Source organism: Falco biarmicus, chromosome 9 (assembly GCF_023638135.1).
Source record: "Falco biarmicus isolate bFalBia1 chromosome 9, bFalBia1.pri, whole genome shotgun sequence".
Lineage (NCBI taxonomy): Eukaryota > Metazoa > Chordata > Aves > Falconiformes > Falconidae > Falco > Falco biarmicus.
Window position 1 is genome coordinate 11,449,481 of NC_079296.1, and position 18,438 is coordinate 11,467,918.

The 18,438-nt window shown below is 51.2% G+C and overlaps 1 protein-coding gene across 1 annotated transcript in view; it reads right to left on the reverse strand.

The window, feature by feature from the left end:
• Positions 1-3,020: 3,020 nt before the first annotated feature.
• Positions 3,021-18,438, reverse strand: part of ASTN2 (astrotactin 2) — a 354,268-nt gene continuing 338,850 nt past the window's right edge. Inside the window, exons 21-23 of the mRNA XM_056352114.1 lie at positions 12,688-12,788; positions 11,306-11,489; positions 3,021-3,922 (exon numbers count right to left, since the gene is read on the reverse strand). Coding sequence (XP_056208089.1) covers positions 3,685-3,922; positions 11,306-11,489; positions 12,688-12,788 — 523 coding nt within the window. The 3' untranslated portion in view covers positions 3,021-3,684. The remainder of the gene's footprint in view (positions 3,923-11,305; positions 11,490-12,687; positions 12,789-18,438) is intronic.

Consider the following 18,438-nt stretch of genomic DNA (forward strand, 5'->3'; position numbering starts at 1 on the left):
TTTTTGCACCTCTCCCCACTCACTTTTCACGTTTCATGGACCCCTTGGTGCTGTCCCCACCCAGCACAGCATTGGCCCCTGGGCTGCCATAGCCTGGCCCATGGCACAGCGAAGCTGGGGTGCAGACTGGCAAGAGGAACCAGCTCCTGTGACAGCAGCAAGTTGCTTTGGAGCCAGGATCCCTTTTCCCGAAGGATTCCCAGAGGAATGGGGGGGGGTGTGGGTGTGTGCACACACACACGGGGCACAGATCCACCTGCCAGCATTGCCAGGCTGTGACTACAACTGTTTATCTTGAAAGGCAGAGGGTTACATTCTCCAAAGTTTCCAGGGAGAACATACAGACCCTTCCTTTCAGCTGCGTGCTGGAGGATGTGTAACCTCGACGAATTCCTCGGTTTTGTTTGGCTTGGGTACACCGTGCCGGGTAGCATCACCAGCCAGAGGCTCTTCTGGCTTTGATCTGAGAGCTAGGTGCGCTTCTCAACAGGTTAATAGTTGTCAAACTCCACAGCCTTCCTGCCCGAGAGTCTAGACTCTTCCACCTGCTCTGTACATATTAACACAGGCTTACACACAACTCCCTCTGTATACGTACCTGTATGCAACAGCCAGCCTCACCAAGGATGTGAAGTGAAGCTCTTCAGCAGCCTTCCAAGGTAAGCAGCAAGAATTAAGCCCCTGGTCTCTGCAGCAGACACAGCTGCAGCGCGGAGCCAGGGGGACAGCCAGCCTGTCCTTGTGCTGCCCCTGTTTTGTTCCCAGCAGAAGTCTGGGCTACCAGAGCTCTCCTTTCCATCGCCGTCTGCAGCAGAACAGCCCCATGCTACGGGCTTTGCCCCTTCCCCTGTGGCCTGCCAAGGGAGACTACTGGGGTGGGAATCCCAGGTGCAAAAAATACCGCTGTGGAGGAACTCACTGTATCAGGTTGGAAAAAAAAGAGCGCTGAAGGGCATCTAGCCAGCCACCCCATATTTTGGCTGGCATCTCCTATTCCTAATGCTTAGCACCACACTCATGATGGTCAGGAATCGCACGAGTAGCATTAGCCCCATCACACCTATGAGTGCCTCCAGTCCCGTCAGCGGTGTTACAGAAAACACAAGCAATTTGTCCATCGGGTCAGTCAACACCAGCCCTCGCCTGCAGCGAAACCGCAGAGCTGCTCCCCATGGCAGCACACACTGCCCAGGGCTTTCAGGAGAAACGGATCATCACCGAGCAAAACCAAACAAAACCCAAATAAACCACCATGTTTGTAAAACGCAGGGAAAGGCAGGGCTGCAGGCCAAAGCCTTGAGAACACAAGATGGCTTCAGAGCACCTGGAGGTGCATACAGCACTAGCAGCAACACGCCGGCAGGCTGGGACCAGCTGGGCTCAGTGCGGCTGCTGCTGGCCCTGGCAGCCCTGCTGTGTGCCGTGTCCCACCGAGCATCCAGGGTCCTGTCCTGCGGGGCAATGGAGCTGCTGCCTGCTCCGCAGCTGCCAGGAGGGAAGGATCAGTGCCGGTCAATCTGTATCAGCGGCTCCAAAAAGAGGTTTAGGGTTTTTTTCCTCCAGCAGCGCATATGCCACGTCACGGCATATCATGGACTGAGTGGCTCGGCGTAACACCGTGCTGCCAGGACGCCTGCACATTTGCACTTCAAGGGTTTTGCTGTGTTTTGTTTTGCACAATAGCAAAGCTGAACAAATATCACTTCACCTCCTCTCACACCAGTGTCTCTTGTTTTGGGAGGTGCAAGATCTGCGAGCTCTGGCCATTCTGCAGCTCATAGAACTGGCTGCTGCACAGGGTGCTGGATATGGGTGCTGAGAGCCACACCAGGGCTTGGCACCTCCAGCCAAGCAAATAGGAAGTCTACGTTCTTCTGCAGCAAGTCACAGTCATCTCCACAAGCAAAGTCGATGGCCACCAGCCACCTCCGGAGGGCAAAAGGACAGGTAACAGGCAGCAGCAGGGTGGAGGCTGAGAGGCTTTAACACACGTGGCATCATGGTCCCTCCACGGCTCTTGTGCTCAGTGCTCTACAAGCCTCACTGACACAGTGGCCACAGCCCAGCTCCATCACTGTCCTCCTCCTCTCCATCAGAAAAAGGGATTTACCTGAAACATTATGACCTCAGGCAACCTGCAATGCTCTGGCACTTGATCCACAGGCTGCTCCATAAAGGCAAAGTCTTCTGTGAACTCCAGCAGGACTTTGACCCCTCCCGAAGTGCAACGTCAGTTGGCTCAAGACAAATGGAGAGATGTAAACAAGGAGACGGAGGGAAAAGCAGTTTAGGAGAAATGATCAGAATTATTTGCATGGGTGCAAATCAGGCAAACAGGTCCGGCTCAAGAAGAAAAAGGTCTGTGGCTGAACCTCCTCCACATCAAATCCTGCACGTTTGTTTGGTTTCAAAACACTTCCATTTTGAAACTCACCTCCTGCTTGTTTGCTTTCATGTTAAAGGGTTAATTAACCTAAAAAACTAAACAAAACTATTTGCTTTAAGCTGACTGAACTGATTCATTCAACGTTTGTTCTTTTGCTGTAAAAAGAAAAAGCAATAGCTCTGAGCTGAGCTGATTTGGGATTTTTTTTCCCCTTCTCACCCTCCCGCACTTTCTGGTTTGGCTACCAGACTGAGAAATCCATTACCCACAGGGATCCCAGGCCAGCCTAAGCCACATCTGACAGTAAAAGAAACCAGATTCTCCACGTCTTTTTAGCTCCTGGCTTGCTTCTTGGGGTTTTCCCACACGCCTTCAGCTCCCACCAGGGCTGGTGGGCAAGCTGGGTGTTGGGGAGGGAGAGGACCCTACGCAGAGAGGCTGCACTTTCCCCTCCTCTCCACGAGTCCAGCTCTTGAGGTCAGCACTGTTTTTGAGACACAGCCCCTCAGCTCAGCCAAACCCCGGCATGGGGACAGCATCGGTGATGCCATCTCCGGTCCTGAAACCCTACAGATACCCAAGCAGCTGTGAGACGGTGTCAGGAAGAAACACCAAAGAGACAGCAAAGTGGACTTAATATGAATCTTTAATGCGCAGAACAAGCTGCCGGGAGCCTTGCAAACAAAGGCTGCGCACGGAGCCGGTCCGTCGACTCGGAGTGGTACAAAAGCCCAGCTTGCCTGCAGCATCCCGGCACCTGCCTGGCATCCCCCTCCGGGACGGGACCTTCGCTGGCGGCGCGGTGTCACCGGCCACCTGCGCCACCTTCTTCTGCTGTCCTGGGCCACCACGGCACCGGGGCCCCTTGCCCCACAGCTCCTGCCCCATGGCAGGACAGGCAGGGCGGGGGTCACCCTGTGCCCAGCAGCTCCCCTCTGCCTGGCCCTGGCCTCAAGCAGGTATCACCTGCTCCCAGGATTTTGGAGCATGTAGTCCAGGAAATTCAGTAAGAAAAGATTAAAAAGGAGAGGCTTTTATGCTGAGTCAATTTAGGTAATTTCTTTTTTTTTTTTTCCTCTTGAAAAATTAAAAAAAAAGGAAAACAAATTAAAGTCCAACTTGCTGATTGCTTGTTTCTCTGCCATCTGCGTGAGAAAGTCCTGTTTGGTCTTGCTTGTCCCCTTCCACCCCCTCTGAACACCACCCGACCCCTAACCCCACCAGCCACTCAGCACATCACAAGTCCTCGACTCCTCGGAGTCCCTTTGCCTCCCACAGCTCCAGGCCCGCACCTTCCCTCACCGCCCCTTGGACTCCCCGTACGTGTTGCGCAGCATGGAGACCATCTTCTCCTCGCACGTTACTTTGGTGTCCTTTAGGATGCTGTACCAGACCATGCCAGGTGGCCGGACTTCTTCGCTGCGGCAGAACAAGTAGGGCATGGTCTCGGTGCGGCTCTGGATGTAGGCACTGCGTAGCAAGGTCGAGCAGTGGCTGCTGACCTTCTCCAGCCTCCTCAGGATCAGGTGTGCCTTCCTGGAGGGGACAAACAGAGACAGAGACAGAGCAGTGCAGGCAATGCACAGAGGAGACCAGGAGCCAGGACTTCTGGCTTTCACCACCAACTCTGTCTTGTGGCAAGAACAGACAAGACCCATTGTCTAAGACATTGCCTTTCCTGTTTCAAGCAGAGAGAAGCTCTGTTTTACCCAAAAGTTCTGGGTATATCTACTGTTTCACAGCACCAAGTCAACAGGGCTGGAGGGACCTCAGGTCTAACCCACTAAATCAGCTTGAGTGCCCTGGGGACACTGTCTGCCCCTGGCTGGCTGGTCACCACCACCACCACCCCCCCAATGTGCTGGCCCCCATGCACCTTGGTGAGACCCCCAGCACCTTACTGCTCCCAACTGATGAGCCCAGCCCTCCCTTTCCTGTTTTCCCAAGTCTCTAGGAGGCAAATGGCCCAAAAGGACTGACACTAGACTAGCGAGGATAAAAAGCACAACATATTTAAGACAAAACAAAGTAAACCCATAAGAAACCAAGAATCCCCTTGTGGGAGTCTGCAAAGTGCTAAATCAAACAAAGGGAGGGGAAGAGGGTTTACATCAGTGGTCTGAAAGTCTCAAGATCACAGATTATTTCCTCTCTCTCTGGTGCCACAGGAAAGCTCTGGATTTGGGGCTAGGGGATTTCGCAGTTCCTCTGCAGGAATGTAAATTCCCGATAATGATATGTCAGGGGCAGCACTGTCAGTCAGTGAGACATAAACATGGGGATTAGTTGATTATGAGAGCTGTGCGGTGCTGCAGCTCGGGCTGTGAGCTGCCAGCCGGGGGGAGTGCCAGGAGCCCGATGCAGCCGCACACCACAGGCACCCGGGGACGGGATGCAGGGAAGGGCTGGCCAGAGTCACCCCAGCGCCAGGGCAGAGGGCAGAGACAGGGGCAGGAGGCAAGAGGGCACCCCAGCATCCCCAGCCAGCTATGGATCTCTCCTTCTGGGGCAGGAAGCTGGGATGAAAGGCTGTGGGAAACCACACCACTGGTCCCCCAGGGCTGCGCTTGGAAAACTTTGCTGCTCCCCGCCAGGGGTGATGGGCTCAGGTCCCCAGGGGCAATGGGCTCAGGTTCAGCTTTCCAGGGGAAGGGACGAGCAAAGGCCTTTCCTGGACAACACTACATAGTAGCCATATATTGATTTAATCTATAAAGATGAGCCTGACTAGGCAATTTGAGCCTCGTTAACTACACACACTCACATATATAATAATGATATCATGGGCTGAGCTGTGCCCAGCTCTGACAGTACCTCTACTCAGGCTACTCTCCACAGCAGCCACCTGACCTTCTACAGCATCTGGTGCTCCCACTGAGCGTCAAGACCTGACACACTGCCAAGAACAGGTCCTTCACAACTGGAAATCTGCCTCCAAGAAGTTATGAAATTCTACGATGGCATTAGATGCTTTCAGTAACAGCTGATTGATTAAAGCTCAGCACAGCAGCAAACCAAAGCCTGCAGTGACTGTCACTACGGTTAACAAACGTCAGCAAATCACAGTCTGTGGTGCTGGAAGGGACCAAAAGTCATCATCTGTGCCACTTCCTTCCTGGGATCAACCTGCCTTGATGAATATCTGTCTAACCTGTTCTTAGAGCTAAGAGCTGGTGATCTTTCTAGTGCTCACCCATCCTAACGCTGAGAAATTGTTTCTTAACATCTGTGCTGATTCTCCCTTTTTGGTTTTTTTTTTCCCAGGGAAGGCTGAGCAAGCACAGGGCCCACACCCAGCTCATAAGATGGACTTTTATGTGAGCTGACAGTGCTCAGGAGGAGAGTATTTAAGCCAGAATACCCTTTGCCTCTAAAAAGATGACTATCACCTCTCTAAGGCCATAAATCCATGGTCACCTTATTTATGGTAAATCATCTCTACTGCCAAAAGGGGGTATTGGCCCTTCCCCAGCCCAGCTCCTTGTGTTTGTGCAAGCATCTGTGGACCTCAATGCTGTGCCATCATGGAGAAGTTGTCCATCCAAAGGCCAACCAAGCAACCCATGGATTTTCCCCAGACTGGTTTCCACTCCAGCTCACCACAAGGCCTTTCCCAGCCATAGCATAGGGAGTGACAATGAGTGGCCATGACCAGCCCTTGAGGGAAACCCCAGTGGTGGATATCCACAGCTTGGCCCAAACAACACAAGGAGCGGACTCCCCAGCATGCGACTACTTGTGTCTGCTGGCCAAGCTCTTCTCCTCTCCTCCCCTCTCATCATTCACCTTTCTCCTACCCTCCATAGGTCTTTTTCTACCTCATTTCCCTTGGCCTCCTCTACCTTCCCATTTTCATTACTTCCATGATCTTCTGGATTCTGCTAAAAATCACTATGTTGTCCTTGCTTCCTAACATGTACTCAGGTCTCTTAACCAGGCAAACATTCCTATGTGTGAGGAGCAGCTCAATGTTAGCAAGAAGTCCAGAGGTCAAACCATCCAGACCTGCTGATGTGTCCCGTGCTGGAGGCTGGGCTCCTCGTGGAGCTGGTCTCCATACGTCCACTGCCTCTGCAGTTGCATTCAGCGCAATTGGTCCCAGGAAAGATGTTTAAGGGTGGGATGCAGCACATGATGGGTTGGCCCTATGAGGATGCTGAAAACACACTACACTGTGGTCAAGGAGGAGACAGGGTGATGGGGATGGAGGGAATCAGGCCCCTTGCTTTCCATCCAGTGCTGACGCCCCCATTTTGATGGGATTCACTGCTCTGAGTCACTTATTTTAGTGGGGTAATGAAGTCATGTGTAAATGTTAGATTTAGCTTTCGGCTGTCAGCTGTTCCCTCTTAAACAAAATAAGGAGAAAGCGAGACAGAGCGGGGCAAGGGGAGGGGTGAGAAAAAGAGAGAGGCTTTCTGGTGAAGGCTGGGTAATAAATTACGGGAGCAGTTCTTGGGCTGCCAATTTAACACCATAAATCAAGCCCTGGGTATTACCCAAGTGCTCCTTGCGGAGGACTGTCAGGTCAGAATGACCACCTTTTCAAATAATGGAAATGAAATCTTCCTAAATGCTGACCAACCTCATCCCTGCCAGAAACAGTGATTTATTGCCTTATTAAAGGGCAGGAATTGGGAGAGGACATTGGGGGAGTGAGCAAGGAGGGGAGTCACTCTCATGGCTGCCTGTGGCCAGACCCCAAGCTCTCAGACCCCAAAAGGGATGAAGCAGCCCCCTTCCCCCTCATCCCACAGCCCAGCCAGGCGGTGCCCCCATGCTGGTATGAGCCAGTGGTGCCCTCACACCTGCCACACGCCTTCTGCAGGGGCTGTCGCTTTAAGCTGATGCCAGCCAAGGACTGATTCTGGTCTTCCCTATGTGATGGATTTAGGAGGTCACAGCTGCAGTCATAAATGATGAAGAGGGGGATTTAAAAGTAGTGATGACTCTACGTGGCTGCATCCCTCTGTGGTGTCTCATGGCATGGTGGGGGAGAGGAAAGCGGAGGGGGGTGGGTGTCTACTGCTGGGCACTTTCCAAAGGCTCATGCTTGAAGCAGTGGTCCCACTGCAAGGGAGTGCAGCGCAGTGATTGCACAGGAGACAGGGCACCCAGGTCGCTGGTTGCCAGTGCCAGCTGTGCAAGGATGTGCCCAAGAGCAGGAGACGTGTTACTCCTGCTCTGCCCAGCCTCAGGGGTGCTCCCACAGGGACATTCATCCCCCAGCTGCACAGCGGACAGCTATCACCCACCTTGATGGCTGGTGAGGGATGAAAACATATCCAGAGCCAGTAAAACCCTGCCCTATCTCACCTAGGAGGAAGGTACTAAAAGAGAATGAACCAGCATGAAGAAGCAAAGAAGAAATGATACCTGAGCTGGAGGGAAGGATGTGTTTACTGGGACGGCTGCAGGGAGAGGGTGGCTGTCTGGTTGCTGTTTTCCCATATGGGGTGATTTTGTCATAAATTCAGATTTTTACACTCTACTGAGAACTGACCTGGGTCTGTCAGACCCTCTTGTGAGAGGACGAGTCCAGGACTTGATGGCCTCTTATCACAGCCTCCCATCGGTACATTGCATTCCCCCTCGGTACCAGAAGGCAGCTGCTCTGGGGATGCACTTTGTCTCCTGCAGCCGTCCCGGCCGCCTGCCTGAGCGACTTGCTCGAGCAACGGAGAGGCTGGAAGTCCTGGCCTGATGCCACATCCTGACCCTGTTGTTGCTGGTGGCCACAAGTAGAGGCACGGAAGGAAGATAGTAACTAATTATTTGTCGTCCCCCCCCCCCCGCTCCAAACAGCCAGGCCCTGTTTGCAGTGGTCATAAGAATTGCCCTGAAAACACAGTAAAAGCAAATACTAGAGAAATCTTCCCGTTGCTGTGTCAGGAAGCGCTCTGGCTGCACAGATCTGAATGCACAGTAGCATTAAACATTCACTGGTTTAGACAGATTCTTCGGTTTTGTTGGAACAAATTAACTCCGTGAGATTCATTTGGTGTCTGTAAGAGGAACGGGGGGAGCAGGAAAGGGGTTGTTGTTGCTAAAGGAGACCAGCAGGATGAGGCAAGCCAGGTGCCAAGATGCTGCTGACCACAGAAAGTCCTGGTTTAGGGCCACCTATGAGCTAAGTTTTTAATGTCTCCTTAATGTAAACGGTCTGGTTGGGACATCTGGCTATCAGTGTGTCTTCTTGCAAGCAGCTGTTTGCAGTAACCTGTGGCTTTCATGGAAACTGGGCTCACGAGGACTCCAGTGTGATGTATTTATTACACGGAGGCAATCAACTTCCCTCTTGTCGCTCAGTTTTATGAGCGAACATTTACTGTGAAGCTGAGGCTCATCTGATAAACATTTCAAGGTACGAAAATGAATGTTCCCCTGGGAAGGAGAACAGTCTATCAAGTAAAATTGTGTTACGAGATGGTCTCCCCTGGCAAATCCTCACTCGCCTCCTGCTACGTCAGTGCCACTGTTTCTGTCCAAGCTCCCTGAGAAGCAAGGCTGGACAGCAGAGCTCTGCCCCTATCAAGAGCCTGGCACCAGCTGCTGCAGCGTCCATAGATGCTTCCCCTTGGCTTCAAATCACATATTTCTCAAGCACAGAACAGGGGCACAGGAGCACTGCTAGGAGCTCATCTGGCTCGGTGAGCAAGACAGACAGCAGCTAAATCGACCACTGGCTCCAGATGTAGCTTGGTACAGTCAGGCAACACAGGCAATTTAAATGTCACCTTGCAAACTGTGGGCTTGATGCAGGTATCAGGTTAGATAGCATCCTTCAGGAAGTGTGTTGGATCTCAAGTAACAGAAGAAATGAGGATGTGTTAGAAGAGATTGATGGTTCCCAGGGATTTAGAGAGAAAGGAACAATTGAAAAGGACAAACAAGTCTGCAGTTTCATCAAAGGAGGAGGACGGCAGTGGGAAGGATGAGCATGGCTAATGAACTACCAAAGAAACTATGACCAAGGTCATCTCTGGAGGAAGGCAAGCCGCAGGCTAGCTGGATTCATGTCCAGGAGGGGTGTAAACCATTGTGAGGAACTGTCTTGCTGGTATTATGGACAGATCCTCAGCTGCATCCAACAAGCAGATGGGAACAGTGGGGAGAGAAGGAAAACCTTTTCCAGTTATTCATGTACTGCAGGATGCCATTCCTTCACCTTCCTCTGCTCCAGCTTCTCAGAGATCAACATGTTAGAGGAGGACGCTGGATGAACTGTGTCTCTGAAAGCTTCAGAGCAGGTCAAGGCTATTCGAATCCTGTAAGAGATCTCAAGATGTCCAGAGAGATATGGCTACTTGTGAGCACTTCTCGAGGAGTGTTTCCCAAGGGGCTGGGTGGCAGTCTGGCCTATGCTGGGACACTGCCAGGACGCCGCCAGCTCCCTGGATGAACGTAGTTCATGTATCTGCGATCTCTTAGTGCCTTACCACCCCTCTCACTGTGCACCAGGGGCCTGCAGATGCAGTCCCTCTGGAAACGTTGCCCTTTACAGTCCCAGAAACAATCCCCTCCCAGCCCTTCTCAGAGGATGAAATGTAAAGTAAGGAGAAAATACTTTCAGCATAAAGCTATATATAGGTAACAGATGAGGTGCTGTGTGCTTGCTGGCATCCTCACATGGTGTCAGGGGCACCACAGAACTGAAATTTAGGAGGACCTTTCCATTGCCTACATCAGCAAGCTGAATTATTCTTCTGGGAGAGAAGGAAGGTGGAAAAAGGAATTTTGGAAATATTTACGGTTTGTACAGCAACCATATACCACTGTTAGAATAAATACATGTCAAGTCAGGTAGATAGAGAAATAAATAGAAGGAAGTGTCCATGAAACATACTATTTAGAAGACCCAAGTTTACTGCATATAGATTGCTCAATCACTGACCCCTCTGATGGTATCAACTAGTCAATCTACAGAAAAAGTAATAATCTGTTCACCACCACCTCAGCTCTGTCCTTCCATGGGCTCAGAACTGTTTTCTCATACAAATAATCCCGCTGCAGCAGGGTGTTTGCATGGCCACACATGTCCCAGCCACACAAGGACCTAGCAGGTGCCCAAAGCCAAGCCTGGGGCGAGTAGTCCTCTCCTCAACTGTCCACAGGGAATATTGTCTAGGTGTGGAGGAAGCTAGTCCAAATGCAGGATGGCAGAACGGATCTCTCCTGGGTGTAGAATCCACCCTACTATGGGGGAGGCTGGTCCTGGAGGTCACACCATGTTCCTCGATACCAGTGGGCTCCACCAAAAACTGCCCAAGAGGGATTCTGCTCCCCATTACCCAGGTATTTGTCACGCACCAATACTACCCTAGAGGGATGGATTTGCTCTGCATTCCTCAGACACCTCCAAGGTATACAGCTGCCTCTGTACTGCAGCTCTTGATACCTAATGCTTGTCACTCTGCACACCACTCAACACACACCTGCTGCATTTGCGTTTCATCATCACCGTTTCCAGCCATCCACCCTGCAATGACTCAGGGCATCTCTGAACCCTAGGGCAGCCATGGTCTCGTCTACCATGGGCTCTACAGCTGAAGAGGATGAGTGCTGGTCCCGGTTTACACTCCATCCCAGGCCTAATTTACACCCTTTCCCCCCACCCCACCAACTTTTCCAAAAGAGCCAGCTCATCTGCAGTATCACCCGCCTGGTTCAGGCTGGTTGCTAATGGTCCCACGAACATTCATCCAAGGGCCACCAAGCTGCCAAGTGGCCCATAAGCATTCATCCACAGACCACGCAGGACCTGGTGGTCCTAGTGGGTGGGAGGACATTTTGGTGAACACCACAAGGGGACTTCTCTCAACTATGAGGAGAAGGAAATGAGGGTCACATCAACAGTGGCCAAGCAGAGGGGTGCTCCCGGCAGTGGGGCAGGGGAGAACGCCGGGAAGGGACAGGTACCTGGGCCCCAGCTCATCCTCACTGCGCCACACGAAGTCTCCAAACTTCTCATAGTGGGAGTTGTAGTGGTGCTGGACTCGGAAGAGCATGGAAGCGGAGACCTCCATCAGCGTGTTATAGGCTGTCTGCTGCTCTTTCCCACTGGTGTAGCCATTGTAGAGGTTGTAGATTTTGTCAGCTATCTCTGGAAAGGATGAGGAGGGAGGGATTAATGAACAGACAGACAGTACTACGGAGGAGGAGGAGGAGGAGGAGGAGTGAAGCCCCTGGCAGGAGGGGTGGGCATCTGATGACTGCCAGTCCCCTGGGACTGCAGCAGGGTTTGGTGACCTGGGGAGCATTTTGCATTCCCTCTGGCTAAACCAGCAGTGAATGCCCTGCATGAGCAGAGCGGGCCCAAAGACTCCAGCAGTACTCCATGAAGGAACGGGAGAAGGAGAGAAGGGCTGCCAGCACAGGCAGACACAGCCTTGTCCTCCCAGGTAGGGCAGGCAAGCTTTGCCCACACTCACCAAACAAAAAGCCATTGCACAGCTACGATGCTGAAGGGTAGGAAGAATACAAAAATATTGATAATAAGATGGTACTTCAGCCAGAAATACAGCACATCATCACTGCATGTATCTACTGGGCAGCTCAGATGTATTAAACAATAGGGTGCACTGATGCAGAAAAAAGATCTTTTTGGAGATGAAAAATGCACAAAACTCCATTTCCTTCCCTTTCTTTAGTCTCTCCTTAGCTCATTTTTCCTGGAAATGCTTATCAGTAACATGGAGCAAAACATTAATAAAAACTTTCCTTTGTGTGCTTTTCAAAACAGAAAGAAAGCAAGAAAGAAAACAGGTAACCTGCCTTGCACTTAGAAGAATCTTTTGAAATTTGAAAGCAGCCAAGCACTCAGGGCATAGAAACAAATCGGATTGGTTTCAAAACTGGAAAATGCAAACGTGCAGAAGTGGCTAAGCTTTATGGTATTTCTGTTTCAGAATGGAACCAGCTGCCACCAGCACCCTTTTAAACACCCAGAGTTGACAGCATCTAGCACCGCTCGCTTTTGCAGGAAGAGATCGCTGCTTCTCCAGGGGACATGCCAAACACATGTTACTGGCCCCCATGGCCGTGTGCAGGGAAGGATGCCATGGCACTGCGTGGCACAGGACCACAGGAGCTGCCCAGCCGAGGGGACTTTGCTACTGGACACTCTTGTTTGTCACCCCTTCCCAGAGGAATGTCCCTGTGCCCTTGGGTGAACTTACGGGAGCCCTTCACACTGGGAGAGGAGGGACTTGAGGGGCTTGCAGGAGTACAATGAATAGAGGAAAAGCAAAATCAGCAGGAAATGTCTTCTGTTGTGGAAGATGAGGTGCCTGAACACTGACCTTCTGCCTTGCTGTCGTCTACCAGTGGGCAGGCTGTCCTCAGGGTGACCGTGCTCAGCTCCGAGTGTCTCCCTCGTGTATCCACCGCATAGAGGGTAAATCTGGAAGGCAGGAAGGAAAAGGAAAATAATGCCTTTATCCCTCAGTCCCACACTGCCAGGTTGTTATGGGAACTGGCCTTCACAAGAGCAAGCAAAAATGTGGTCCAGGCTCCTATCAGTCGGTTTTGGCATCTCCAGAAGACATGAGATGAACTTGGCCTTAGAAGAGGAGATGACCCGGGGAAAGGAGCCAGGGCTGGGCGACAGGCACAGCATCCCCATGCAGCATCTGTGGAGCTGCATCCCCTCTCCCCCTGCCATCCCTGGGAGCCCTGCAGGGCTGCACCCTGTAGCTGCCTGACTGCAAAGACTTGGAAACATCTCTGGGGTTGCTTTGCCATGCGCTGATGCAAACATCAGAACACTGTGGCATTTGCAAGCTGGGCTCCTCTCCCGCCCTCCTGAGAGCCAAGCAGTAATTCCTGCCATAAGTGGGCTCTGTGCTGACAAGTGACAGCTCGTACACATCCTGTGAACGGCCCTTGAGGTTGTTTTCTCCTTCATTTCCTCACCAGGGTGGGGTTGGTAAAAGGGTGGGAATGATAATTTCACACTTGAAGCTAATGGAGAGCATCTGACAGTAAAATATGGCTTTTGTGCTGAATGAAGCATTGAATAAACAGGCTGTGGCTGCATGGGATGTCCTGGGATGCTGAGCTCAGAGTCCTGGTCAGAGTATCAAAGCTCCAAACTGAGAATGCTTCTTTGCAGCAGGGGCTACAATCTTCCGTCCACTCTCCCAAAAGGCATCAGTTCATATTTATTCGCTCTGAGCCAGGCACGGAAACTCAAGCTGGCTTTGACAAAGTGCAGGAGCTGCCTTGAACCCCTCGGAGGTCTGAGATGCCTGGTGGTGGGGTACCCAGATCCCAAGAAATAACACAGCCCCGCTCCTTATCCTGAGGTAAAAGCAAGCAGCTCTTGCGAGTGAGTGCAAGGAGTACCATAAAAGCAGCTGAAGCTTAAATGGGATTGAGACCCTGAGGTATGTTTACTTAAGGAATGGTCCTAACTCCTTAGCATCCTTAATGGGAACAGAAGCAATGCCTCCCTTTTCCTCACCCCACACACGAGCACCGCCAGCTCCCCCCTCCTCCCCACTGGCCCTGAGCACCCCAGATGCAGCCGATAAGAGCTGACATTTGCACGGTAGCAATTCCCAGCACAGGACATACTCTCTCTGAGCAATTAGCATTAACAATACTTGCAGTCTGACAGGATGCCAGCAGACTGCCAAGGAACCCGCTTCTGCGTAGGGACAACTCCCATTGTCACAAAGCTGGGGCATGCAGGGGACACGCATGCTGAGCTCACTCACGGAGCCGTTATTTAATTCTTTGGCATGACATCATTTTCCTTAATTTGCAAGGAACGTTGCTCAGAGTGGGAGCATCTCAGGAAGGACATCCACACCGTGCAACTTCACAAGTACCACACACAGGCTGTTCTTCCACTATAATTAAGGGACAGCAACAGAGCAACAGGGTAATATTGAATTCAGGGCAGGAGTCTAACTTCAGGGCTTTGCATCCCATCCCAGAGGTGACACCGTCCCTGCTCCTCCCTTCAACAGACGAGGGGTTCAAGGTGACTAAGGAGTCTCTTGCTGCGAGCAGGTAAGCTATGTGTCTCTGCAGCTTGGCAGCATGAAACCCTCTTTCCAGGTCCAGAAAGCAACAGCAACAGGGGCACCCACTGTTGGGTGGGGGGACCTCAGCCCCAGCAAGACAAGGAAAGCTGCAGTGGGAGAGCTGGGCAGACCCCAGGAGTCCTGCCGCCCGTCCAGGTGCTCAGCAGTGGGCAATGGTCTTCTCACTCATCAGCACAAGCACAACAAGCAGTAAGAGAGCTGGAAGTACAGGCTACTGCCATGAGCTGATCTCCATCCCCATTCTGGGGTCACTGGCTTAGCTACAGTGGCCATGCTTTTCTTTTTTAAATGGGTGAGCACAGCTAATGTGTAACCTCTGCTCTGCCCATAGCAGCTCAGTCAGTAAGGCTCCATTAGCTCTGAGGCAATCAGTGCCAGAGCACTTTCCTAGAAAAACAGAAGACTTTTATCACATTGCTATTGTAATGTTCGTTCAGCAATTAGTGCCCACATCACATATTCCATCACCAGCCGGGTCAAGAGGACTGGCTGGGTGTTAAAGCACATGCACCCACCCCTTTGGGTGATGTTCAAGACCTGCGTTAGCCCTTTGGCTGCACTTTTCCCCTCTGCCCAGAACACACAGAAACAAAGTCACTCGGCTGCCAAGAGCAAGAGCATCTGTACTGGGCAGGCCTGGGTTAAAAAACACATATCAACAAACAAGCCCTTCATTTCACCATTTTTTCAGATGATATAAGGATAAAAAAACCCAAAATGTAAATGACAAAACATCAGAATCAAAGTGATTTTGATGTAGTCAAAAATTATTTTCTGAGAAGAAAAGTAATTGCTTTACTTCACCTGAAACCCGTCCCCTTTCAAGAACCGTAGAGGAAAGGATTGAATTTCCATTCATCCTGAATGAGACATTTTGGAATCAGCACCAGTAAATCCAGCTCTGGTGGAGGCTGGCAGCCCCGGCTGCACGCAGCCCTCTGCACCGCTCTAACTCCTTCCAGCAAGTCATCTCAGAAGGTCTGAACATCCATTACGGTCCAAAAATCACCCTGAAGCACAGCAGTGCTAATAGCTCTGTTTTATCAATGGTAAACAGAGACATACGGGGTGAAGCATCGTGCCCTGGAGAGGCTCAGTGACATGAATGATTTGGAAACTCGGGAGATGGTGGCTTCCAATCTTCTTCTCAAACCACTTGACCACACAGCCTCTCTGCGGCAAAACACTTTTACAGCCAGTTAATGGCACTGCGCAGAGTGCTGGGGTTTATTTTTTTCTTTTATTCCCGGAAACAGACAATTAAGAGGAGAGAGCGCAAAGATGTGTGGCTAGTGTAAACCCGGCATTAACGGTCAGATCTTGCTTGCTACACCTGAGCGAAACATCTCTGAGCATCTGAGCATCCGGCAGATGCAAGCAAGGAGCTGCTGGCAGGGACAAGACCAGCCTGGGACCCAACAGGGCACCAAGAGGGTGGCTGGCAGGAGGAGAGGGACCACCGCTACACAGGAGGGATGGGGATGTCTGCACAGCAAATAAGGGGAAAACCAAAGTGAGCACGACTGAGGGAGGGAGCTCTGCAGGGCATGTGGTGGGCTGGAGTCCAGCTCTGCAATGCTACGTGGAGATTGTCCTGCCATACTTACATCTACGTACAGCGCTTTGGGCCAAGGATGAAAACAGGCAGCATCCTCATGGATGATGAGGAGCTGCACCTAATTATGCCAACCCTGGTAATTTGTTAAAAAAAAAAAAAAAATAAAATTAAAAAAAAAAAGGAGGCCAAAGAGTGGTTCTGACTGCTTTGCCCAAGGCAGAGGATCTCTGGGGTAAAGTCAAAGCCAGAAACAAAAAGGTCCCAGACCCACACTCGGTGCATGAAACCATATCAGAAAACCTGGAATGCCATATGGTAGCTGTGATCTGGCAAAGCCTCCTTCATAACCTGGAGGTGTTTTGTTTAGCAATAAACTTTCCTCACAATGTTTTCTCATGTTCTCCCTGTGCTTTCCAAAGGAGCTTGGGGCTACCTGCTACCGTCTCACAGCTGATCCTCTTTTTCACCCGTGCCTTCAGTAAGATTATATACAACATTTGATATTCTAGAAATACTAATATATATATTTGCCCAAAGAGCTTCCAAAGAGCATTTCACCACTCAAAGCACATATGCTCTTCGCAGAGATCAGCTCCTCCATGCCTGGAAACACCACCACCTCTGCCGCAAAACCCAGCATATAGGGTCCTATAAAGTAATGCCGCTTCAATGTTTACTACAAAATCCAAACCTATTGGGACCCAAAGGAACTTTTAGAGAGAGATAGAAAGCAATTAACATGTGGCCTCATGAAATGTCAACACCTTCCTCATAGATACCCCACCCAACGTTGGCTGGAGCCTGGATTTTATCACTAGGCTCAAGATGCTTCTTGAAGAAGGAAGAGAAAGTGGAGGGGCGTGTTAAAGCTTCGGTTCCTGGAATCTAACGACTGTGGAAGATAGTCAACTGTGTTAAAAAAAAAAAAAGAAAAAAAAAAAAAAGGAAAAAAAATATCTATCCCTTCTCAATTGAAAGAAAAAGAACCCCAAACACAAAATTCTAAAGGCATGAAATTGTAAGGCTGACGATGAACCCCCAGAACATGTTATTTATTTATAGACAACAATGTCAGCTCATGTTTTTTTTAACTTCCTCTCATGATGCTCATGATGTTTGAGTGCTTTACTCATGATCCTTATTTGTGGGAAGGGAGATAAGGACTTCTGCATCTGACCTTCCTCAGCTCAGCAGCTGATTTCTCTATATCCTACAGAGATACCACAGGCATTTCTGTTCTGCCTTGTGCACTGCTCTTCCAGAAGCCTCTGGGCTCATGCAGCTGCTGAATGACGTGCTGTACCACAAATGGGCTGTAGAGAAAAGGCTCCAAGAAGGAGTCCAACAAGCACTCCTGCAGCTGCCAAACACCCCGCTAAGTGACCGTGTGCCTATGAGTAGCTGGCTGCATCCAACAGCAGTGGCTGTTGTGGCAAACCCGGGCTGTGCTGAGGAGACCCCTGCACTGTGTAAATGGGGGACAGGGCAGAGACGCTGCTCCAGAGTGCAGCGTCTTGCAGAAATGCGGTCTCACGATTTCCAAAGTGGTGCAAGCTGCTCTCGTCAGTAGGGCTTGAGAGCTTGGCTGATAGGCCTGGGCTGGGCACTCTGCTCCTGTGGCCACGAGACTGTCCTGCTGCTAGCTCCTGGAGCTTGGTGCAGGGCCGAGCTGTCCGGGGTCACACATGTGGCACAACGGATGCTCTCGCCCCTGGCAGCATGGTGCCACCACCATGATGCTGAGCACAAAACCACAAATCCTGACCTGTCTGAGGTTGCATCACCTTGGTGTTATGTGCAAGCCCTGTCATCACCCTCTGGTTGGTCACAGCTTGTCCGTGCCTTCTGCACAGCCCAGGGTCTGTGGGCTCGCACGCAACCAGCGCCACGCTGCTGAGGCTGGTCCAGCATGCTGACACACAAACATCACACCCCTGCTTTGCCAGCCCTTCTCACCTCCTGTTCCAGCTGAAAAACAATTTGGAGGCCTCTGTTTAAAAGCTCTCAATGGACCAGCTCTTGGCAATCCCTGCCTCCCCACTCCCCGGTGATTTCAACACGGGGACTGGGCACGAGGAACCCGGGGCCCGCAAGGCTTGGGCTGTGCCCGGACTCAGGCACGGGCAGAGCGGAGCTGCCAGGAATGCTGCAACAAACACACATGGGTGTAAACACACTCCTCACACCCAGCACTGCACACCCTCATGCTCAGGAGACCCACAGTGTCCTCTCCCAGTCCTCCAGGGCCTTCAGCTCCCAGACACCAAGGTGAGGGGCTCGCTGAGAGCGTGTGAGTGTTTCTTTGTGCCGATACAGCAGAGCATCAGTGTGGTGAGCAGCAACAAACCTTCATCTCAGCATCTCCTGGCTACTAAAACCATCAATAAATTTACACAAAGAGTTTCCCTGAAAGACTATTTTGCAAGTTGGGAGAGCCATGG